Raw genomic sequence first — 19,242 nt, forward strand, 5'->3', positions numbered from 1 at the left:
TCCGTGCCAATTTCAATCTGTTTGAAGAGAGATGCCACGTGCACCGTGCATGCCAAGATAAGCTGAAGTAACAAATAATGACATTACTTTGCTGATGGAAAGCCTTTAAACAGTCATTTTGGAAACATAAATGTGAAAAAAAGGACAAAAGCACTTCCATAGCCATAACCACCATGACCATAATCACCATAACCATAATCGCCCTAACCATAATCGCCATGGCCATAATCACCCTAGCCATAATCACCAGAAGTCCATGTATCCCCATCAAATAGTAATAATAGCACATGGGAGTGTATCCTGGCCTACTTTTGGCACCCATCACAAACACATGCAAAGCCTCGTTTATTATTCTACTGAACAAAATACAGAAACATTGTACAATTCAAAACACGGAATTGCAGTGTTCATCATAGTGAATACTGATGCGTCACATTTGGATGTGTCCTGCACATAAACCTTTTTGAAAACTTCACTGAGATCTTGAATGTTGTAACCCTGATTAATCAACCGTTGAGCAAGATTCGTATGACGCTCTTTGAGATCATCGCAGAAAGAACATGCTCGATCGTTCTCCCAAAGTTGTGAAATGTAGTCACCAAAAGCTGCAACTGCTGAAAAACCTCCACAAAAAGGGAATGTTGGCTATTGGAAAGTCGAAGTCATCTCTTTCCTCACACTCTTGTGGAGAGTATTTTGTAGTCACATATATGATTGTAACCTGATGTTGCCTTACCTGTTCCTCAAAATAGCCTGGGGATATTGTATAATAGATTAACTTACATATCTTAATACTTTATTGGGAATAATTGCCCTAAAATTTAATACATCAAATCAAAATTAACTGGCGACCTACAGAAACATAATTAAACCCTCTTTTTGTTGGATTGGTTTCTAGGATCTGCGAAAATGTAGTTTACTAGTATTTATATAACTTCCGTTGTACTGAAATATCGTAAGTCACATACTGACAAGGCAGGAATAGCAAGCTTTACGACGACTCCTCCCAACGGAGCCAGCCCGACCTGTACCAGCTTCATGAAGACAATGAATCCTTACGGTAGTGAGGGCATTCTCCTGACATTTAGTTGGGGCCATGTATTATATATAGAGAGACTGGTCACGAACCCAAGAATAGTAGCAAATTATCTGGTAGGCTTAAATTGATATTAGGTTTCCTTTTTGTTCCTTTAGAAGAGGCTAAGATAAGGTGAAATGGGGTTCAACTTCGCGTTGCACATGTATAGCGATATGCATGCGTGCGTGCGTGCGTGCGTACGTGCGTACGTGCGTGCGTACGTGCGTGCGTGCGTGTATGTGTGTGTTTGTACCAATTCGGACTAATGCGGCTTTTTTACCGCCAGTTTCACGTAGATACCCTTCTGAGACACAGTTCTCACTCCGGGCAATTTTTGGTATGAGATCATTTTGGGGTTTGGGATCGAACCAACGACATCCCGGTCATACATGTATTCTCCATCCATGTATTTCCGTCATCAGTTGTCATGGACGGTAGCTCTGTATTAACGTCCACAGATGTCGAGAGGTCGACGGTAGCTCTGTATTAACGTCCTAAGATGTCGAGAGGTCGACAGTAGCTCTGTACTAACGTCCACAGATTTTGCCACCTTTGTTCAAAAGTCCTTCAGTGGGAATGGTTTGTTGTCGATGATAGAAGTAAGGAAAGCAATTTGTCACATTTCCCTTTTTCAGGGATTGACATATAAATTGTAAATGCACGACATGCTTGAAAGGTAGCGTGGCCTCTCCGCGTCACCTTGACATACTTAACGTTAAACGTTGAACGTCACTTCATTATTCTTTATCATCTCTACTGCTTCAATTCCCTTGATAGAAAAAAAAACATGAACCAATTACTATTGTGTAATATGCATGTGATTTAGTATTAACGCCGCCCAATATGCAGAATGCATATTCGCCACCTACCGCTACGCGGTATTATATTGAAAATAACCATATGTTACTCAATCATCGTCCAACTCATTTGGTCAATTATTCTCTTTGTTCGAACAGAATCAATATGTTGGTAAACCGGTATCAATGCTCTGTATGTTGAACTGATCTCATCTGCGCTGAACGTTTCACTTCCATCAAGACTGATTTGGCGTATTCAAGTGTTCGTCGAGAGTCTTCTCTCGGCTGTGATATTGCGTGTACCGCCTTTAGTCCAATAACCTGTAAATTTAACAGCAACCATGGAAACCTCCTCAAATAGAAAACCCCCTTTGATGAAAACCACTGTTTCACTAAAGATTCGATATATTTCATTTAAAGACTCCTTTCAAATGTTATCTTATTCAATTGAGATTTGTTTCACGTTTTTCAGTCTATGGGCCATCAATTCATTCCGGTTTTTCTATTAAAATGCTACTTCACAACGATTTGATCAAAGGCTTATTTTCATATCAGTTAAACAGTAGTTCATCTTAAATGTTGGAACAGTTTGGCGATGTGTCGTTTCCACAGACTATAGCGACATGAGATTCAAGTCACCTATTGCGCTACCAATCGGTGCAGAGTTTGCAAAGCTGCTCAACATGGAACACGATTTCACACTTTATCAAGAAGCAGTGGAGGGGAAACAGAATTGGGGGCTTTCTTCCAACACGTTAAGTTCAGCTTGCCCCTGTGACAGTGTGGGTTAATATGACGTGCAATAGAAGGGTGTGTGGCTCTGCTGTAAGGCATAATTTGGTGGTATCTCCGACGCGGTTACAGAGGTCAACACGTGCCCAACATATCCGCAGGGTCACATTATCATAGTTGGCACCTGCCATTTACAAACTTGTCTCGAAACAACAGAAACATCCTCTGGCTCCCTAGATTAGTCCTTTCTATTTTGTGCATATAGGTTTGGCGTTAAGGCCTATTATAAGTGGAGACTTCATTTGAGCTTTCTGCATCCTTTCCCTTGATAGAACATATATATTGACAGTTGCGTTCCTTAGCTGCAAGGATCTTTCTGACCAGATTCGCCTCAAGTATGATGCTTGTTCTGTCAACACAACACACATTTTAATAACGTGGTTTTACGCCGCTTTTAGCATTATTCCAGCAATATCACGGCGGGGGCACATGCTAATGTGACCAAAGTTTAAAACCACTAATTCCTGCATGATCTTTGACTGAGACGTCGTGATATATCAGACATTGGGACATTGTTTAGAAGCAGGATAATCATGCTTACCCTTTTCGTGGACACCTTGTGTCAATACTGTTTTTCACATACTTTTCACATCTGCTTTGATTTTTCCGCCCAATGGAACTGTTTCAGCAGATAATCGACATTGAATATTCTCTGGTGTTGCCGTTTTATATTTACTGCAACTTTCTTATGCATATGTGGAAATTTACATATGTGTGGGCACTGTTTACTTTCGAGATTCAGAACAATGGAATCATTCCATTAATTGGAAAAAACTGTAAATAGTGTGATGATATTGATAATGCCTGTTCTACAGATAAATCGACCCCGAAAGGAGGCATGTTGATGCGGATATAAGATTGGAAATTCCCCACAGAGATAGAACACTTGTTTCATACCTCTCAAATCCCAGTGTATATATCGACCCAATCACTCCATGCCAGTAATAAAATGGTGTTTCACAGCGAGCCTGTTGCCCAATACACTGAGTACAGTCATGACATGGATGGCAAACAATGGAAGACGGCCCAACACGCGGCAAGTGGCTCGTAAGCCTCGCAACACAAACCCCTGTCTGAAATATTGCTGACTCGTGCAAAAACACTAATTTACAATCTCACTTGAAATTGATTTTTAGGTCCATTTAATATGTCATAAAGATAAGAGAAATTCAGTTGTAATATTTAACTGTATATAATACTTAACCTAAAGACAAAATATCTATATACCCATAAAAGCGGAAGGAAAGTATTGTCCTGAAGAATGTTTGAGGAATATCCCTCAAACCTCAAATAAAACGTCATATTTCCCATCTTTAACAATCATATTCTTTCTTCACATGAGGTGCAATTACTTAACCGATGTACGTTAATACGTCAGTGTGAGTGTACACGAAAGTGTTTCTGGGTTCTGTCCATTGTCATGCAACCCAGGAGTGTAATTTCAGATTGACCCCGAATTCATCCCCACGTAAGATCAATAAGTATCCCACGAAAGAGGTTCACTTAGGATGAAGGATACTCCTCTCGTTGTTGTGATTAACGACTTCTAGCGTGGGGGCCGACCTGAATACTTATTGAGGGTTCCTTAAGAGATTAAATTTCCGTGTTAACGCCGACCCAGGAAGAAGAAAATTGGTCACTGTTTTTGAATGGATATATTTGGGTTTAACCTACCTACTTCATGCACTGATATTGTTGATACAAACGTCATTTGACTTCACTGTGTGTCATTGCTAACTGAACTACACATTTGTAGAGTTTACGAGCACACATGAAATAAGAGTTTAGTCGTAGATACCATGAAGAATGTCGTCCCTGGGTGCTAATAATATTAGCAAAAAATGGTAAGATATTGGAAGTGCTCTCAACTTCGTCAAAAATTAGTGTAGTATTGATGCCCCAAGGTAGTGTAGTCCCTTGAATCTTAAGTTTAGTGTTCCAGTACTTCCATACAGGTTTAGTAATGCGAGTAGGATTTACGTTTTGATTGATCTTGATTGAAGAAAGTTTTTTGGGAAGATCATGGACATATTTTTTAATTATCTATGACAATAAAGCTTCCATTAATTCGATTATTAAATATACCTATAGCTTACTTTCTCTGCAGTACAATGTCTTGGTAACGTAAAATATACGCAAAGGGTTTTTAGTCAATACTGACAAATCTATTTATCCCAATAACCAAATTAAACAAAAATCGCATAATCCAATAGTTCTGCTCAAGAGAACTTATGAAGGGTACAGACATGCCATTTAGTGAAGTAACCTTAGATTATATTGCTTTCGTCTTATATCAATCACAGCTGCAGACATTTCTTAAAAGCGGATTTTTAAATAAAACATAAACACGATCTGATCTGACTCGATTCATTTCCAATTCATTTGACATCCAGTACCTGACAATTTAATTAACAATGGTTCGGGTCTGTTTCATTTATAAAATTAACTGTTTTTATTTCATCTTTTCGCCTTCCAATGACCCTGCACTTACAGCAGTCACATACAAAAGCACGCTCCTTTGAAGTTGGGAGAATAATTTTACAGTAAAATAGATCAAAGTGGTTCAAACTTTCTTCACGTTTTACAACGGTCCCCGTGCTCATGTTCTCTGTTGGTCTGTACGTGGTCAAAAGAAATGCTGAATAGTTTAATGCCTCTTTTTCCCAGGGCAACATTGAGAAATGCAAAAACAATATTTCTCCCCGCATTGCACATGTAACAAACTTAAGATTCGTTTTAGTTTCAAAGAAATCTAAAAAGTTTGAAGGACGTGTCACCTTTATTAAACTGACCACACAAATCATATTATTTTGCTGATGGAAAACCCCCTTTGAATGCAATGGTGTAGATATCAATTTTATTCAAAGCGATGTAAGAAACCCAATTTCAGGTCTTTGATGGCATCTCCTTTCGTTTGAGAGTAACACGTAAATATATCTTTTCCACATTCAAAAGAAATCTCAACTGAAAGCAGAGTCGATTACACGATTCCGATCTAAACGCATGTGTTTTTAACACTATTAAGTAGTGATTATATCAAGTGTTCGCGCAAAGGTGCGTACCCTCCGCACTGATGACACCTATCACAAACACACGCAAAGGCAAGTCAACTGTTGGAACATATGGTACAAGTAAAAAAAGTGAGTAGCACCGAACGTCATTTTAATTACTGATGCGTCAAATTTAGAAATACCCTCCGCATATTTACCATATAGCATTTTGAAAGCATTACTGAGGCCTTGAATGTTGTTACCTTGATCTTTTAAGCAAGAGTCATATGACTCTTTGACATCTCGGGAGAAACAGTATGCTCGATTGTACCTCACAAATTGTGAAATGGATACAACAGAGACTGGAGCTGCTTGAGTATCGCTTGACATAATTTAAAGCGAATGTTGACTAGCAAAGTCGAAGTCATCCATCTTGTGGAGAGTGTTTTGTCCATTTCAATCTTTGTGTTTTGATCTAAATCTAAAGCAGATGACTGGTTTCCCGTATTTCTAGTTCAGGTAGGTAAATTAGTGGAAGGGAATTGGCTATAATACCTTAACTGATAAACTCCTTGGCCAGATTACTTTGTTTTGACTTTTCCAATCGAGTAGAAATTCAGATTCATTTACATAAAGCACCAGACCAGAAAGGGGAGCACATAGGGATATCTACTTCTTGCCAAAATGTCTTACCCCTTAATCTTAATAGATAGTATCTATGAGGAAGACCAGCATTTCACATAATGTTTTCTCAGATGATTTTTGCTTTCATTTTTGACAAAATGTCCTGAACCTCTGAAGACCACGTTTTATAACAAAAGCCCTATGGATCAAGGAATGAGGTTTTTTTCCATAAGTTTTTCATGTGGGATAGTGGTGTACAAAGTTGAAACATCACATGTTTTGACAGAATTGAACTTGGTTCTTTTCTGAGATTGCAAAAAGCCAAGCAGATCTCTTGAGGTTTTGAGAATCAAGATGGTATTAATTCCACTTGTCTCTCATACCTTCTGTAAACATAAAGACTCCTCCTTATGTCAGCCCTCTTGTCACATTGTATTGTGCATTTTATAGTCATATGTATGATTATAACCTGATGTCACCTAATCGTTCTGTTTCCCTGCCGCAAATTAGCCTGAGAGTATTATATAATAAATTACCTTACATATCGCATTACTTTATTGGTAATATTTGTTCAAAAGCTGTTCCATCAGATAAAAATCTGCTGGAGACAAAGGATGCACAATGATGGTATTTTCATGCTGTTTGATTAATCCCCTCTGATAGATGGACTGGATGTACTGACGAAATATACATGTGTCAGGCAAACGCTGATAAGACGGGAACAGCAGGGGCCATGATGGCTCCTCCAAACGAAGCCAGTCCGACCTATACAAGCTCCATGAAGAAGTACTAAATCCTTACGGCAGTGATAGCTCTCTCCAACAAACATAACGAGACTGCTCACGAACACGGGAATAACAAAAAAGTGTCTGGTATACTACGACACAGGGTCCATATTCTTTTACTTTCGTAGAAGGTGAGATAAGGTGAAATGGGGTTTAAAGTCGGGACGTGCATGCACGTGCATGTGTCTGGCAGTGGATGTGTCCAAACAAACGCCGTTTTTAGATACCATGACGCAAGTTAATATGGATACCCTTCTCAGACACATTATACTGACCTGTCCTTGATGCCAAGTGCACGACATGGAAATAATAAGAGCAATGTTTGGTCTGACGCGACCTGGGATTGAACCACCGACATTCCACTTTTATTGGCAGACGCTCTGCCGACTTGATGCATTACATTGCTTAGATGTTGTGAAGTCGACGGTAGATAAGTATTGACGTCTTCAGATGTCTGAGAGTCGAATGTAGTTATGTATTAACGTCTTCAGATGTCGTGAAGTCGACGGTAGATATGTATTGACGTCTACAGATGTCTTAGAGTCGAATGTAGTTATGTATTAACGTCTTCAGATGTCGTGAAGTCGACGGTAGATATGTATTTACGTCTACAGATGTCTGAGAGTCGAATGTAGTTATGTATTAACGTCTTCAGATGTCGTGAAGTCGACGGTAGATATGTATTGACGTCTACAGATGTCTGAGAGTCGAATGTAGTTATGTATTAACGTCTTCAGTTTTAGTCCAATAACCTGTAAATATAACGGCAACCATGGCAACCTCCTCAATTAAAAACACCCCTCTGTGTCTGTTTCTCTTCGAGCAAGATTCGACATATTTCATTTAAAGAGTCATTTCAAATGTTATCTTATTCAATTGAGATTAGTTTCACGTTTTTCAGTCAATGGGCCATCGACTCATTCCGTTTTTATATTAAGATGCTACTTCACAACGATTTGATCAAAGGCGTATCTTCATATCATTTAAACAGTAGTTAATCTTAAATGTTGAAACAGTTTAGCGATGTGTCATTGTTTCCACAGACTCTAGCGACATGAGATTCAAGTCAACAATGCGCTACCATTCGGTGCAGAGTTTGCAAAGCTGCTCAAGATGAAACACGATTTCAAACTTCATCAAGAAGCAGTTGAGGCGGAAACAGAATTGGGGGCTTTCTTCCAACACGTTAAGTTCAGCTTGCCCCTGTGACAGTGTGGGTTAATATGACGTGCAATAGAAGGGAGTATGGCTCTGCTGTAAGGCATAATTTGGTGAAGATTCTAAGACGCAGTTTCAGAGCTCAACACGTGCCCAACATATCCGCGGGGTCACATCATCATAGTTGGCACCTGCCATTTACAAACTTGTCTCGAAACAACAGAAACATCCTCTGGCTCCCTAGATTAGTCCTGACGCAGGGCATTTTTAATGAATGCTGAATATTCCCTTGGATTTAGCATAGATTGGTTTGGCGTTAAAGGCCCACCAGATCTGGAGATTTTATATTTCATAACCCACTTCATCTTTTCTCCGCGATTGTACATAAAGATAGGTGCGTTCTTTAGCTCCAAATATCATCTTGTCGTTTGAATACCAGATTCGCCTCAAGTACACAACACCCGTGCTAATGTGACCATTAGTTTGAAACCTCTAATCCCTGCATGACCTTTGACTGACACACCGTCATATATCCGGAATTCGTTGTTTAGGACATTGTTTAGAAGTAGGACAATCATGCTTCTCCTCTTCGCGAACACCTGGCGTGATGTTCAGTGATCCATTCAAGTAATTGTCACTACTATTTTGATTTTTCCGCCCAATGGAACTCTTTCAGTAGGTAATTCTCTGGTGTTGACGTTTTATATTTACTGCAACTCGCTCATCACTATGCGGCAATTTGCATCTGTGAGAGTAGGCCCTGTGTACGTTGAAGATTCAGAACAATGGCATCATTACTGGATTTGGAAAAACTTTAAATAGAAGCAAGGTTGCAGCTGTGTTGTAATGATATTGATAATACCTGTTCTACATGGAGAACGACACAGAAAGGATGCATGTTGATCCGGATATAGGATGGGAAATTCCCTACAGAGATAGCACATGTTCTTGCATACCTCTCGAATCCTGCTTACAGTATAGATTCATCACTCCATGCCAGTAATAAAATGATTTTTTACAGAGAGCCAGTTCCCCAATACACCGAGTGCAGTCAGTGATGGAAAACATTGAAAGACGAACTGACATGCGGCAAGTGGGTTGAAATCCTCAGACTCGATAACTCGCAACACAAGATATCTGAAATATTGCTGACTGAGGCATAAAACTAATTTCCACTTTTTATTGATTTATTCGTCTATCTTAATCTCATAAAGATAAGAGAAATTGAGTTATAGTGGTTGACCTATAGACAAAATGTCCATAAATCTTCAATAGCAACAGGGAGTATTGTACTGAAGAATGCTTAAGGACTTTCCTAAAATCCACAAATGAAACATCTTATTTCGAATTTATCACATTTTCCTTCCCGTGAAAGCATCCTCACTGCTTGTGCAATTACTTAACTGGTGTACATTAATACGTCAACGCGAGTGTTCACGGAAGTGTTTCTGAGTTCTGTCCAATTGGTGTGTTGTAAGATGAAATTGTCATGCAACCTAGAAGTATAATTTCTGATTGACTCACAGTTCCACCCCACGCCAGATCAATAAATATCCCAAGAAACAGGTTTACTTTGGATGAAGGATACACCTATCTTGGAATGAAGCATCTGACATTAACCACTTCTAGCTTCGGGGCCGACCTGATTGCTTCTTGAGGGTTCTTTCAAAGATCACGTTCCCTTGTTAACGCCGACCCAAATTGAAGAAAAGTGGTCACTGCTTTTGAATGGATATAGTTTGGTTTAACCTATCTACTTTATGCACTGATCGTGTCGGTAAGAAAGTCACTTGACTTCACACTGTGTCATTGCTAATGGCGTATTAAGGAACAGAACTGAACGCATTTGTAAAGTAACCAAGTCCACATCAGATCAGACCTTGACGAATGCTTGTGGTAGTGTCCTGGAATTGGATATTGGAAGTGGCTGTACATTAGGAGTGATCTCTAATCATATCGGCATCCCTTCTGTCAGCTCCATCAAATGGTTTTGTTGCCTGATGATGGTATAGTCACTTGAATCTGCACGTTATAGTTTCGGTAGTTCAATATTGGTTAAAACATGTGTATAATATACATGGTGATTTGTCATGATTGAAGAATAATGATTACAATAATTTAATGAAAATGAAACATCCATTTATTAGATTTTTTTAGGATTGTCTTTCCAGTACAAAGTCTCGGTACCTTTGCAAAGGTTTTCAATTAATATGACATATCTATTTGTCATAATAACCAAATCATGATCAAACAAAATCGTGGCATCAATGAATAGTTCTGCTCAAGAGACCTTATGCAGAGAACAGACATGTCATATAGTGGAGTAGACTTAAGCTATATTTCTTTAATCTTCTATCAATCACAGCTGCAGGATTCAAATGCAGATTTTAAAATAAAAAGCCTAAACACGATCCCATCATATATAAAAAAATATACTGTTTTTATTTTATCTTTTTGCCTTCCCATGCCCCTGCACTTACAGCAGTTTCTTTGAAGTCAGGAGAAGAATTTACAGTGAAATAGATCAAAGTGGTTAAAATGTTCGACATGTTTTGCAGCCGTCCCTGTGCACATTCGTTACAGATTCTGTGTTGGTCTGTGCGTGGTCGAATACATGTCCATCATTGATTCTGAATGGTTTAGCGCCTCTATTTCCCATGGCCACATTGAGAATGGCAATAACAATATTTCTCCGTGCACTGAGCAAGACTTAAGATTCCTATCAGTTTCACACAAGTCCAATCTGTTTGAAGGACGTGTCACCTTTGCATTCCAAGTTAATTTGATCTTACAAATTATGATACTATTTTGCCGATGGAAACTAGATAAAATATCTGACTGTAATGTTTGATCCTGGAGAGCCTGCCGAACATTTCTTGGAACTACAAATCACAAATTATGGGGCAGTTGAATCCCTAGAGGCAGTCAGATGCAGTATACCTACATGATGGCATGGTGGGATAGATACAATATGTGTGATAACTGTTCTATGAGTCATATAATGATGAAGGAAGATACAGTGTTATTTCAGTGGCACTGCAGGCATTTGTTGGGTTGTGGCTGCTTTGTCCACCACAGGCTGAATAACACTGTCTTTTGTCTTCCAACCATGACCATCAACAGATGGAAGATCGTGCATGGCTTGCAATGCCCTACTCGAAACATAGACTTGGCTACAGGTCTCCAGCAGCACATGCCACATCGATGGTCATGACATCAATCACTGGATTGTCTGGTCCAGACCGTCATATAGCTGGAATATTGCTGAGTTCGGCGTTAAACAAACAAACAAACAAACAACAAAACTATGACTGTTTGTATTTCTGCCTCCAATGTCCATTCTATGCAGATTTAAGAGACAGCATTTTGCCAAAGTATTATTGTATCCTTCCAAACCAGCAAAACATTAAAATGCTATTCTCAAGCTCGAATCCGCCTTTACTTAACAGTCTAGGGAAATATATTTTTTTAAGATAAGCACTTAAGATAGATATTTTAAAGATGTCATTAATTATCACTGTCCACTATTGTACATCATAAGGCAAACATTTTGGCGCTCTGTCAAATACATACGTGAGTGTGTGTATACTTGTATATGGGCCGGTGGCCTCATTGCGGAATAAACAACATCAACTGCAATAAGTACAAACCCACGTCAATCAGGGCAGGAGAACGGGACAACGTAGTAGTCCTGTAGCAGACATTGAAAACATATTTTGTTTCAACAGCTTCTACACAAAAGGTCTGTACAACTGGACATGTATAGGTACGATGTAACTCCAAAATATAGTGTAGGTAAAAGGCCGAGGCAGTCTAATGCCAGGAACATGAAAAATTGTGAAATGTGGACACCAAAGCCTGGTGCTGCTGCAGCGACTCGACATAAAAGGACAATTGACCATTGGAAGGTAATCCCTCTTGTGCAGACTTCATGTAGTAACATATATGTGTTATTTAACTTAATTTTGCCTGACCTGTTTTCATGCCTCAAATTGGGGCGGTCGGGTAGCCTAGTGGTTAAAGCGATCGCTCGTTACGCCGAAGACCCGGGTTCGATTTCCGACATGGATTCAATGTGTGAAGCCCATTTCTGGTGTGCCCTGCCGTGATATTGCTGGAATATTGCAAAAAGCGGCGAAAAGCCATCCTCACTCCCTTAGGCGTATTTAGTAATATGTACTATATTACTTGTATGATAATAAGTGTCCTTTAAATCAAAAGTAACTGACTATGTTTAGTCCAAATATCCGTTTTTAACTGAAGTATGTATATGTCAGGCAAGCCTCACGATCACACATCACAGCGAAGCCAGTTAAAGCTTCAAGAGATGTGACGTGAAATAGGGTTTCGTTCAAGTATACCAGTACTTCAAGAATACTGCACTCAGTGCAAGGCAGGGAAACAACAAGTACCTTATTTAACGTCTTTTGGCATGACGCGGTCAGGGATCGAACCATTGCCATTCCACTATCCTGTCAAACGCTCTGTCTACTAGACCACGGAGGTCCTTCCGACAATATTACCATCCCTTGGCATTAACCTCGGGCTAACTGATATGTGACATGAACTCGGGAATAACAGGAAAGTATTTGGTGTACATCTAACCGACACCAGATCCATTTCTTTTGTCCCTTTGCAGAGGCGAGGTTCAAGATATTTGTACTTAGAAGGGCGAATATGGTGGGTGTATTTGTGTGTGTTGGGGGGGGGGGGGGGGGGAATTGTGTGTGTGTGTGTGTGGGGGGGGGGGGGGGGGGGTCTTTTACTAATCCCAAACTATGGACGTTTTATTGTGCCTGTTTAACGTGGATACCCCCTTCAGACACAATACACTGCTGTATCCCCTAAGAGACCCACCATATGATATTCTTTCTGGGATTTTTATTATAAAACATATTGTCCCCGAACATTCCGAAAGAGTAATTCTGCTTCAGACTGCTGAATAAAATTTGTCTGCTTTTTGTTGTTGTTGTTTTTACTTTTCTTTTTTTCTTTTTTTTTCTTTTTTTGTTGTTGTTGTTTTTTGGGGGGTTTTGGGGGGTGATCTGGTTTTGCAGCTGTAGCTGAAAAGGTTATTATTGCACACCAAACAATCCAAGCGATTCTCCAAGTGTCATGACCAGATTTATATGCATCACTATCAAATAGTGATGATTCCAGGTGTTCGCAAATGGCGAGTGTATCCCGCCCCCTGGTGGCACTCCTCACAACCGTATAATGGTCATCGATGGTACTCTCACAAAACTGTGTCTCGTGTGCACAATTACCACTCTAGGAAAAAGCTATCCTACTTTTTCCAGAGATTTTAACAGTAATCTTGTTATTCGTCTCTTCAGAGTCTGTAACGCAACTAAAAGCCTGTTATTCTACATCCTGGTTTTGGATCATTTAATTGGATTCCTGGTAATCCAAACTCCTACATGATATTTTTCGAAGCCGTTTTGAATACAAAAATATAACCGATGTTTTCTCGGTTAATTAATAAGTTTTTTCAGCGACAGTGTTGGGCGCTATTATCATTACCTAACGCTGTAAAAACAGGAGTGAAATCTTATTAGAAAATATGGAAAGTCTTTGGAAACATGATTATACCAGGTCATGACACTTGCTACGAACTAACTCATCCTCCTTCATCAACCTTGACGACAATACCACCCCTGCGACGCCGCCTGGTGTTACGACGTCGACAATGCGATGTCAGCTAATGACGTCTCAGTGTCTCGAGCGTGTTGAGACGGACCTGGATCCTATTGGACGATATGAAATTAGCACGGCATGTAATGTAACTGTATTTTAGCAATCGTATAATGTAGGCTTCATCATAGTGGAGATATGTTGATGATGGTGGGGCGTCAAGGGGTTTTCAGTGTATCCATGTTAATGTGAAATAGGGGCAGGTATCGAAACATTCAGAAGCATGTTTGTTTATATGTTTTTATAACACTTTGCAATAGTCCAGCTATAGTCTGTAAAAATTCGACATTGAACCAGATAATTCAGTGATTGGCATGATGAGCATCGCTCTATGAACGGGGATACGATGACATGCATCAACCAAGTGAGCCTGACCACCCGATCCCGTTTGTCCCAATTAGCTGAAAACAGTGGCAATACACGACGAACCTAAGGTCCAACACACAACTATGATACCGGTAACAGATACACCATCGAATAACCATTCCTTTTTTGTTTCATTTTTAACCACCGTCAAACATGAGTGTATACTTTTTATCGCCCGTCATTATATTGCCCATAGAGACAAGGGCATAGAGGCAACCAATTCTGGTCTTTCTAAGAATTATATTTTTGTTACACACTGAGAAGAACAACTTTTTTTCGATTGGTCTGCAGTTGGAATGTTTGGGAAGCCGTTCAAACTTGGGCGCTGTTGAAAGGTCTCAAAGGGTTTATGTTACCACGTTCCATCAATAGATTGACGGACCTGACTGCTCTCTTTGATCAACAAACCAACATATTTCCAAACTATCGTAATTCTGGGTATTATATATAATAACAAAATATTGATTTATCCCTCACCACTATCCGAATCTTAAACTTTACTTGGATAAGCAGCTCATATCAGTACGCCGAATTGCCTTGGGTGTGGGTGTGGGTGTTAACGCCGCTTTCAACAGGATTTCAGGTATATAAATGTGTGTCAGGTCGATGTGGGAGGAAGGCATGAAGTGAAGCCATGTTTAGATGTTTCCCTTTTTGGAGACGTCCTTGAGCACGGACATAGCGGTTATACATTTAGAAAAATAATGAGGGCGAATCCGGGGGTGGAATGGGGTTTTAACGTCGCGTTCAAAATGCTTTCACTTTAAAACGACTTGCATCTGCATGTTCGTCTGTGTCTCTGTGTGTTTGTGCTCGTCCGGACTAATACCGACTTTATAATGATAGCCCACTGAGATACCATGCCGCAGTTTAACATGGATACTACTACTACATATTCCCGAGGCAAGGGAGTTAACTGACTATAAAAGTCCAGTTTCCACCCTTGCCGAACTAGGCTGGTATTCATTCGTGACCAACTCGTGTTATTCCGGGACAAGCCGAATAGCGACTCGTGCCCCTATCATGGCCATTTTTGCGACCGGGTTCCGTCTTTGCGCAAACGGGCATACCTAAAACAATTGTCAACTCGTTGCGTAATGGTTCACATTTATTTCCCCATATATTATATATATTTCAGATGCAATTTAAAGCACATCGGGACATGCGGAATGATACCGTATAATTGAACATATTTTTAGATGCAAGACATATGTAAAATCAAAAATTATTTCTGAAGGATTCTTTGACGAAGAACTTGAAATCATACGCGCATTCTGATTGGTTTGTCGTATTTTCGCACATAACATTCATCGATAGGGGGACGAGTCTTCTTGCAGGTTACGGAAAGGAGCGAGTGGTGACGAATGGGCTGGTATTATGGAGTTCGATTTTGGCAGGACTAACGAGTCTATGCATAGTCAAATTAAAATCGCGCACCGAAATCGAAATCCGGTTCGTAAACGTTCGTACAGATTTTGGTCGATTGCAGGATTTGCAAAGCATGTTTACCGCCAACTCGTTGTCAGCAGATATTTTCCAAATCTTTTCATGTTTTTTCATCAAGGTGCTCGCGTGATTTAATGCATTTCGCGATGTAAAACCCGTTTTATCACAATATAGATCTTGATTATCGATCAGATCGTCCTGACTCGGCGCCACCATTTTGTGTGAAGCAAACGCAAGTAATAGGAGAGGTGAAATCTGATTGGTCCATAGGAGAGGCTTAGAAAAGACATAACTGGTAATAGCCACTGGTAGCGCTACGATCGAGCCCAGTAATTCCAGCCTAGTTCGGCAAGGGTGGAAACTGGAAAGATGCTGCTACTACTACTACTACCGCTACTACTACCGCTACTACTACTACTACTACTACTACTACTACTTCTACTACCACTACTACTCTACTACTGCTGCTACTACTACACATACTACTCTACTACTACTACTACCACCACCACTACTACTACTGCTACTACTACTACTACTACCACCACTACTACTACTACTACTACTACTACGAAGAGGAAGAAGGAGAAGAAGACACGCGTGAAGATCCGGGTTAGAATAGGTCTTCAGCAACCCATGCTTGCCGTAAAAGCCAACTATGCTTGTCGAAAGAGGCATCTAACGGGATTGGTAGGTCAGGCTCGCTGACTTGGTTGATGCATGTCATCGTATCCCATTTGCGTGATGTCAATCACTGGGTTGTTCTGGTATTTACAGAACGCCGTCATGCATTGGCATATTGCTTAGTGCGACGTTAAACAACAAACAACCAAACAAACAAACGAAGAAGAAGAAGAAGAGGTTCGGACGAGTTTTTGGGGCTCTGACAAGGACTCGGTCTTGTGATCTGACCGTTGTGATGAGGAGAGTAGGGAGAGATGGTTGTGAAGATGTTGGAAGACAATACACAGAAGCTTCAAATGAAAAGGGAATTTAACTGAAAGAAACTGAGTACCGGAGTGATATGGTGTGTGGCTTAATGCCGCGCGCAGGGCAGGGTAACAACAAGTACCATCTTCTGACGTCTTTTGGTATGACGCAGCCGGGGATCGAACCCCGACCTTCCGCTCGCCGGGAAGATGCTCCACCTCAGGACCACGGAGGCGGTATCAGGATGAATCTGGAATTCGAACACACGAACATAGGTTTCCGGCATGCCTTGCCATAAACCATACTGCTGTGTTTATAGATTAATACCGCCTTTGTCTGTTTGTTCACAAACGTTTACTGAAATGGTCTATTGGATTATATAATCACAAATGCAGACACAAAGAAACAGCTGCGCCTTCAGTGTAACATTGAATGGGATCAATCAACGCCGCTTCGACAGCACTTTAGCCCATTACGAGTGTCTGGGGCGGTCGGGTAGACTGGTGGTTAAAGCGTTCGCTCGTCACGCCGAAGACCCGGGTTCGATACCCGACATGTGTGGAACCCATTTCTGGTGTCCCCCGCCTTCATATTGCCGGAATATTGCTAAAAGCGTCGTATAGCATATTTACTCACTCACTTACAATACGAGTGTCACCCAAATGGGGTAGGAACAAGCAACGTGACATAAATCATGCACATTCACTTTCGTGAATCCCATAGCTCGAGTATGGTGCAGTGTCAAGCAATCAAGCATTTTGTACCTATCTTTTCGGATCCTGGCATGATTAAGGACCGCAACTTTACGAATGTACCGCCTCAATCCACTAGGCCAACAGTGCTAACATCGAGTTCCTCTAAATAACTGTACAGATGTACAATGTATAATATCGTCTGTCCAAAAATCCAACTCAAACGAAGTTACAAATCAATGGATTGCCATGTTTCAATGATCCTGAGTTCGGATCCAAGAAGTCGCACGTCCTAACTCCAATACTGATCAAGTCGGTTTTAAACCCTAGCCCAAATCGCTCAATCCTTTTTTAACCAGAAATATGAATTACGTCCGTTTAATGCCAAAGTTGATATGTCTTCTTTGACATTATTACCATTAATCGATCATCAATAACGCGAAATGTCAAACAATGAGATTATCGGAAAAACGTGAATGTTTATGATCGATATAAATTGTGAAATATTAAAGTGGAGAAGACGTATTACCCTTGTCGGTATTAGGTCTGGGAAATGAAGAAACTACACTGATTGAACGTGATGAATCAGCGGCGACGACAGACGTCCGTGGGAATTACACAAAACAGCTGAGAAGAAACAATACTCCACAAACGTTGAAAGCTCAGGGTCTCTACATCAAGCACCATCGTGGGCTGTTTGTATGAATACGTTTTAATCACGTCGGATCGTATTCTATCATGTGAAAACAGATCGTTTTGCTCTCAGAATCTATGTTCAGAGGGTTGTTTGGTCGATTTTGTGTGTGGTTATTCTTCCAAATAAATATAAAACGCCAACACCAGATGATAACCAGTCACGATTTGCAGACGTAACAGATTCCATTGTGGGCAAAATAGCGATGATCACTGAATGGATCCTTGAAAATCAGTCAAGGCACCAAGCACCCAATTCACTTCACGGCCAATGTGAGATATATTCCAGCACAAACAATATATTTCCTTTCACATTTAAGAGCTATTTTTCCTGAAAAACAGTCATATTTATGTAGATATCCTTCGTGCAATGTATTTTGAAGTTCAAAAACAAGATCTAAATACTTTTTTTTCCGATGTATCCTTCTGATCAATGTCAAACTTACATAAAAATGACAAAACATATTTCAGGAAGGATTTTTTGTCACCCAATTACTTATTATGGTTCTTTTATTTTTTCAGTGCACTTTTCTCATTAATCGGCATCGCTGCGTCAATACGTTGGGCAACGTCTTCCACACAACCACCGCAACTCAACGACATCCCAAACAACGGATGCAGTTCTTCAACAACTGATGGTTGCCCATGGCAACACGTGATATCAGACTTAGCCAATCGTCTGCAATTACTAGAGATGGCATTCAAAGAACAGGTGGTTGCCAGGGAAACAATAATAAAAGAAGTCAGTAACCAATCAGATGTGAATTCTTCGCTGGAAAAAAAATTAACAATATTTCTTCAGCGGTTGTCTCAACTGGACTCACATATACATAGTCTAGAGGTCAGGCTTGAAGAGTTGACAAACAGATTACACTCAGATGGTAGGCAAGTTTAATTTCTTTGTTGTCATAGCAACAGACTCATCTAACTTTGACTTGAAATGGTAACCCCGTTGTTATGTATATTTACAGTGAAACCTGACACGTCATTCGTTTTATTGCACAGGGTTTTTTTTGTCTGTCTCGACACACCATTGACTTTTAGAACATCCCGTTTTATTTGTTTCATTGCTGACGTTTAGACTTAATCGTTGACATAACAACTTACAGATATCAAATCTCCAACAAATGGCATTGTTCTTGCAAGCGTAAGGTTACTAGGAACAATTTAAAGTTGAAGGCACCAAATTGATTACAT

The 19,242-nt window shown here is 40.1% G+C and overlaps 1 protein-coding gene across 2 annotated transcripts in view; it reads left to right on the forward strand.

The window, feature by feature from the left end:
• LOC139474306 (uncharacterized) overlaps nt 1-19,242 on the forward strand; it is a 46,664-nt gene that overhangs the window by 20,466 nt on the left and 6,956 nt on the right. For both annotated transcript variants that reach the window (XM_071257261.1, XM_071257262.1), the window contains exon 2: nt 18,568-18,926. In XM_071257261.1, coding sequence (XP_071113362.1) covers nt 18,568-18,926 — 359 coding nt within the window. The remainder of the gene's footprint in view (nt 1-18,567; nt 18,927-19,242) is intronic.

Source organism: Haliotis cracherodii, unplaced genomic scaffold (genome assembly GCF_022045235.1).
Source record: "Haliotis cracherodii isolate W230 unplaced genomic scaffold, xgHalCrac1.p SCAF_3, whole genome shotgun sequence".
Lineage (NCBI taxonomy): Eukaryota > Metazoa > Mollusca > Gastropoda > Lepetellida > Haliotidae > Haliotis > Haliotis cracherodii.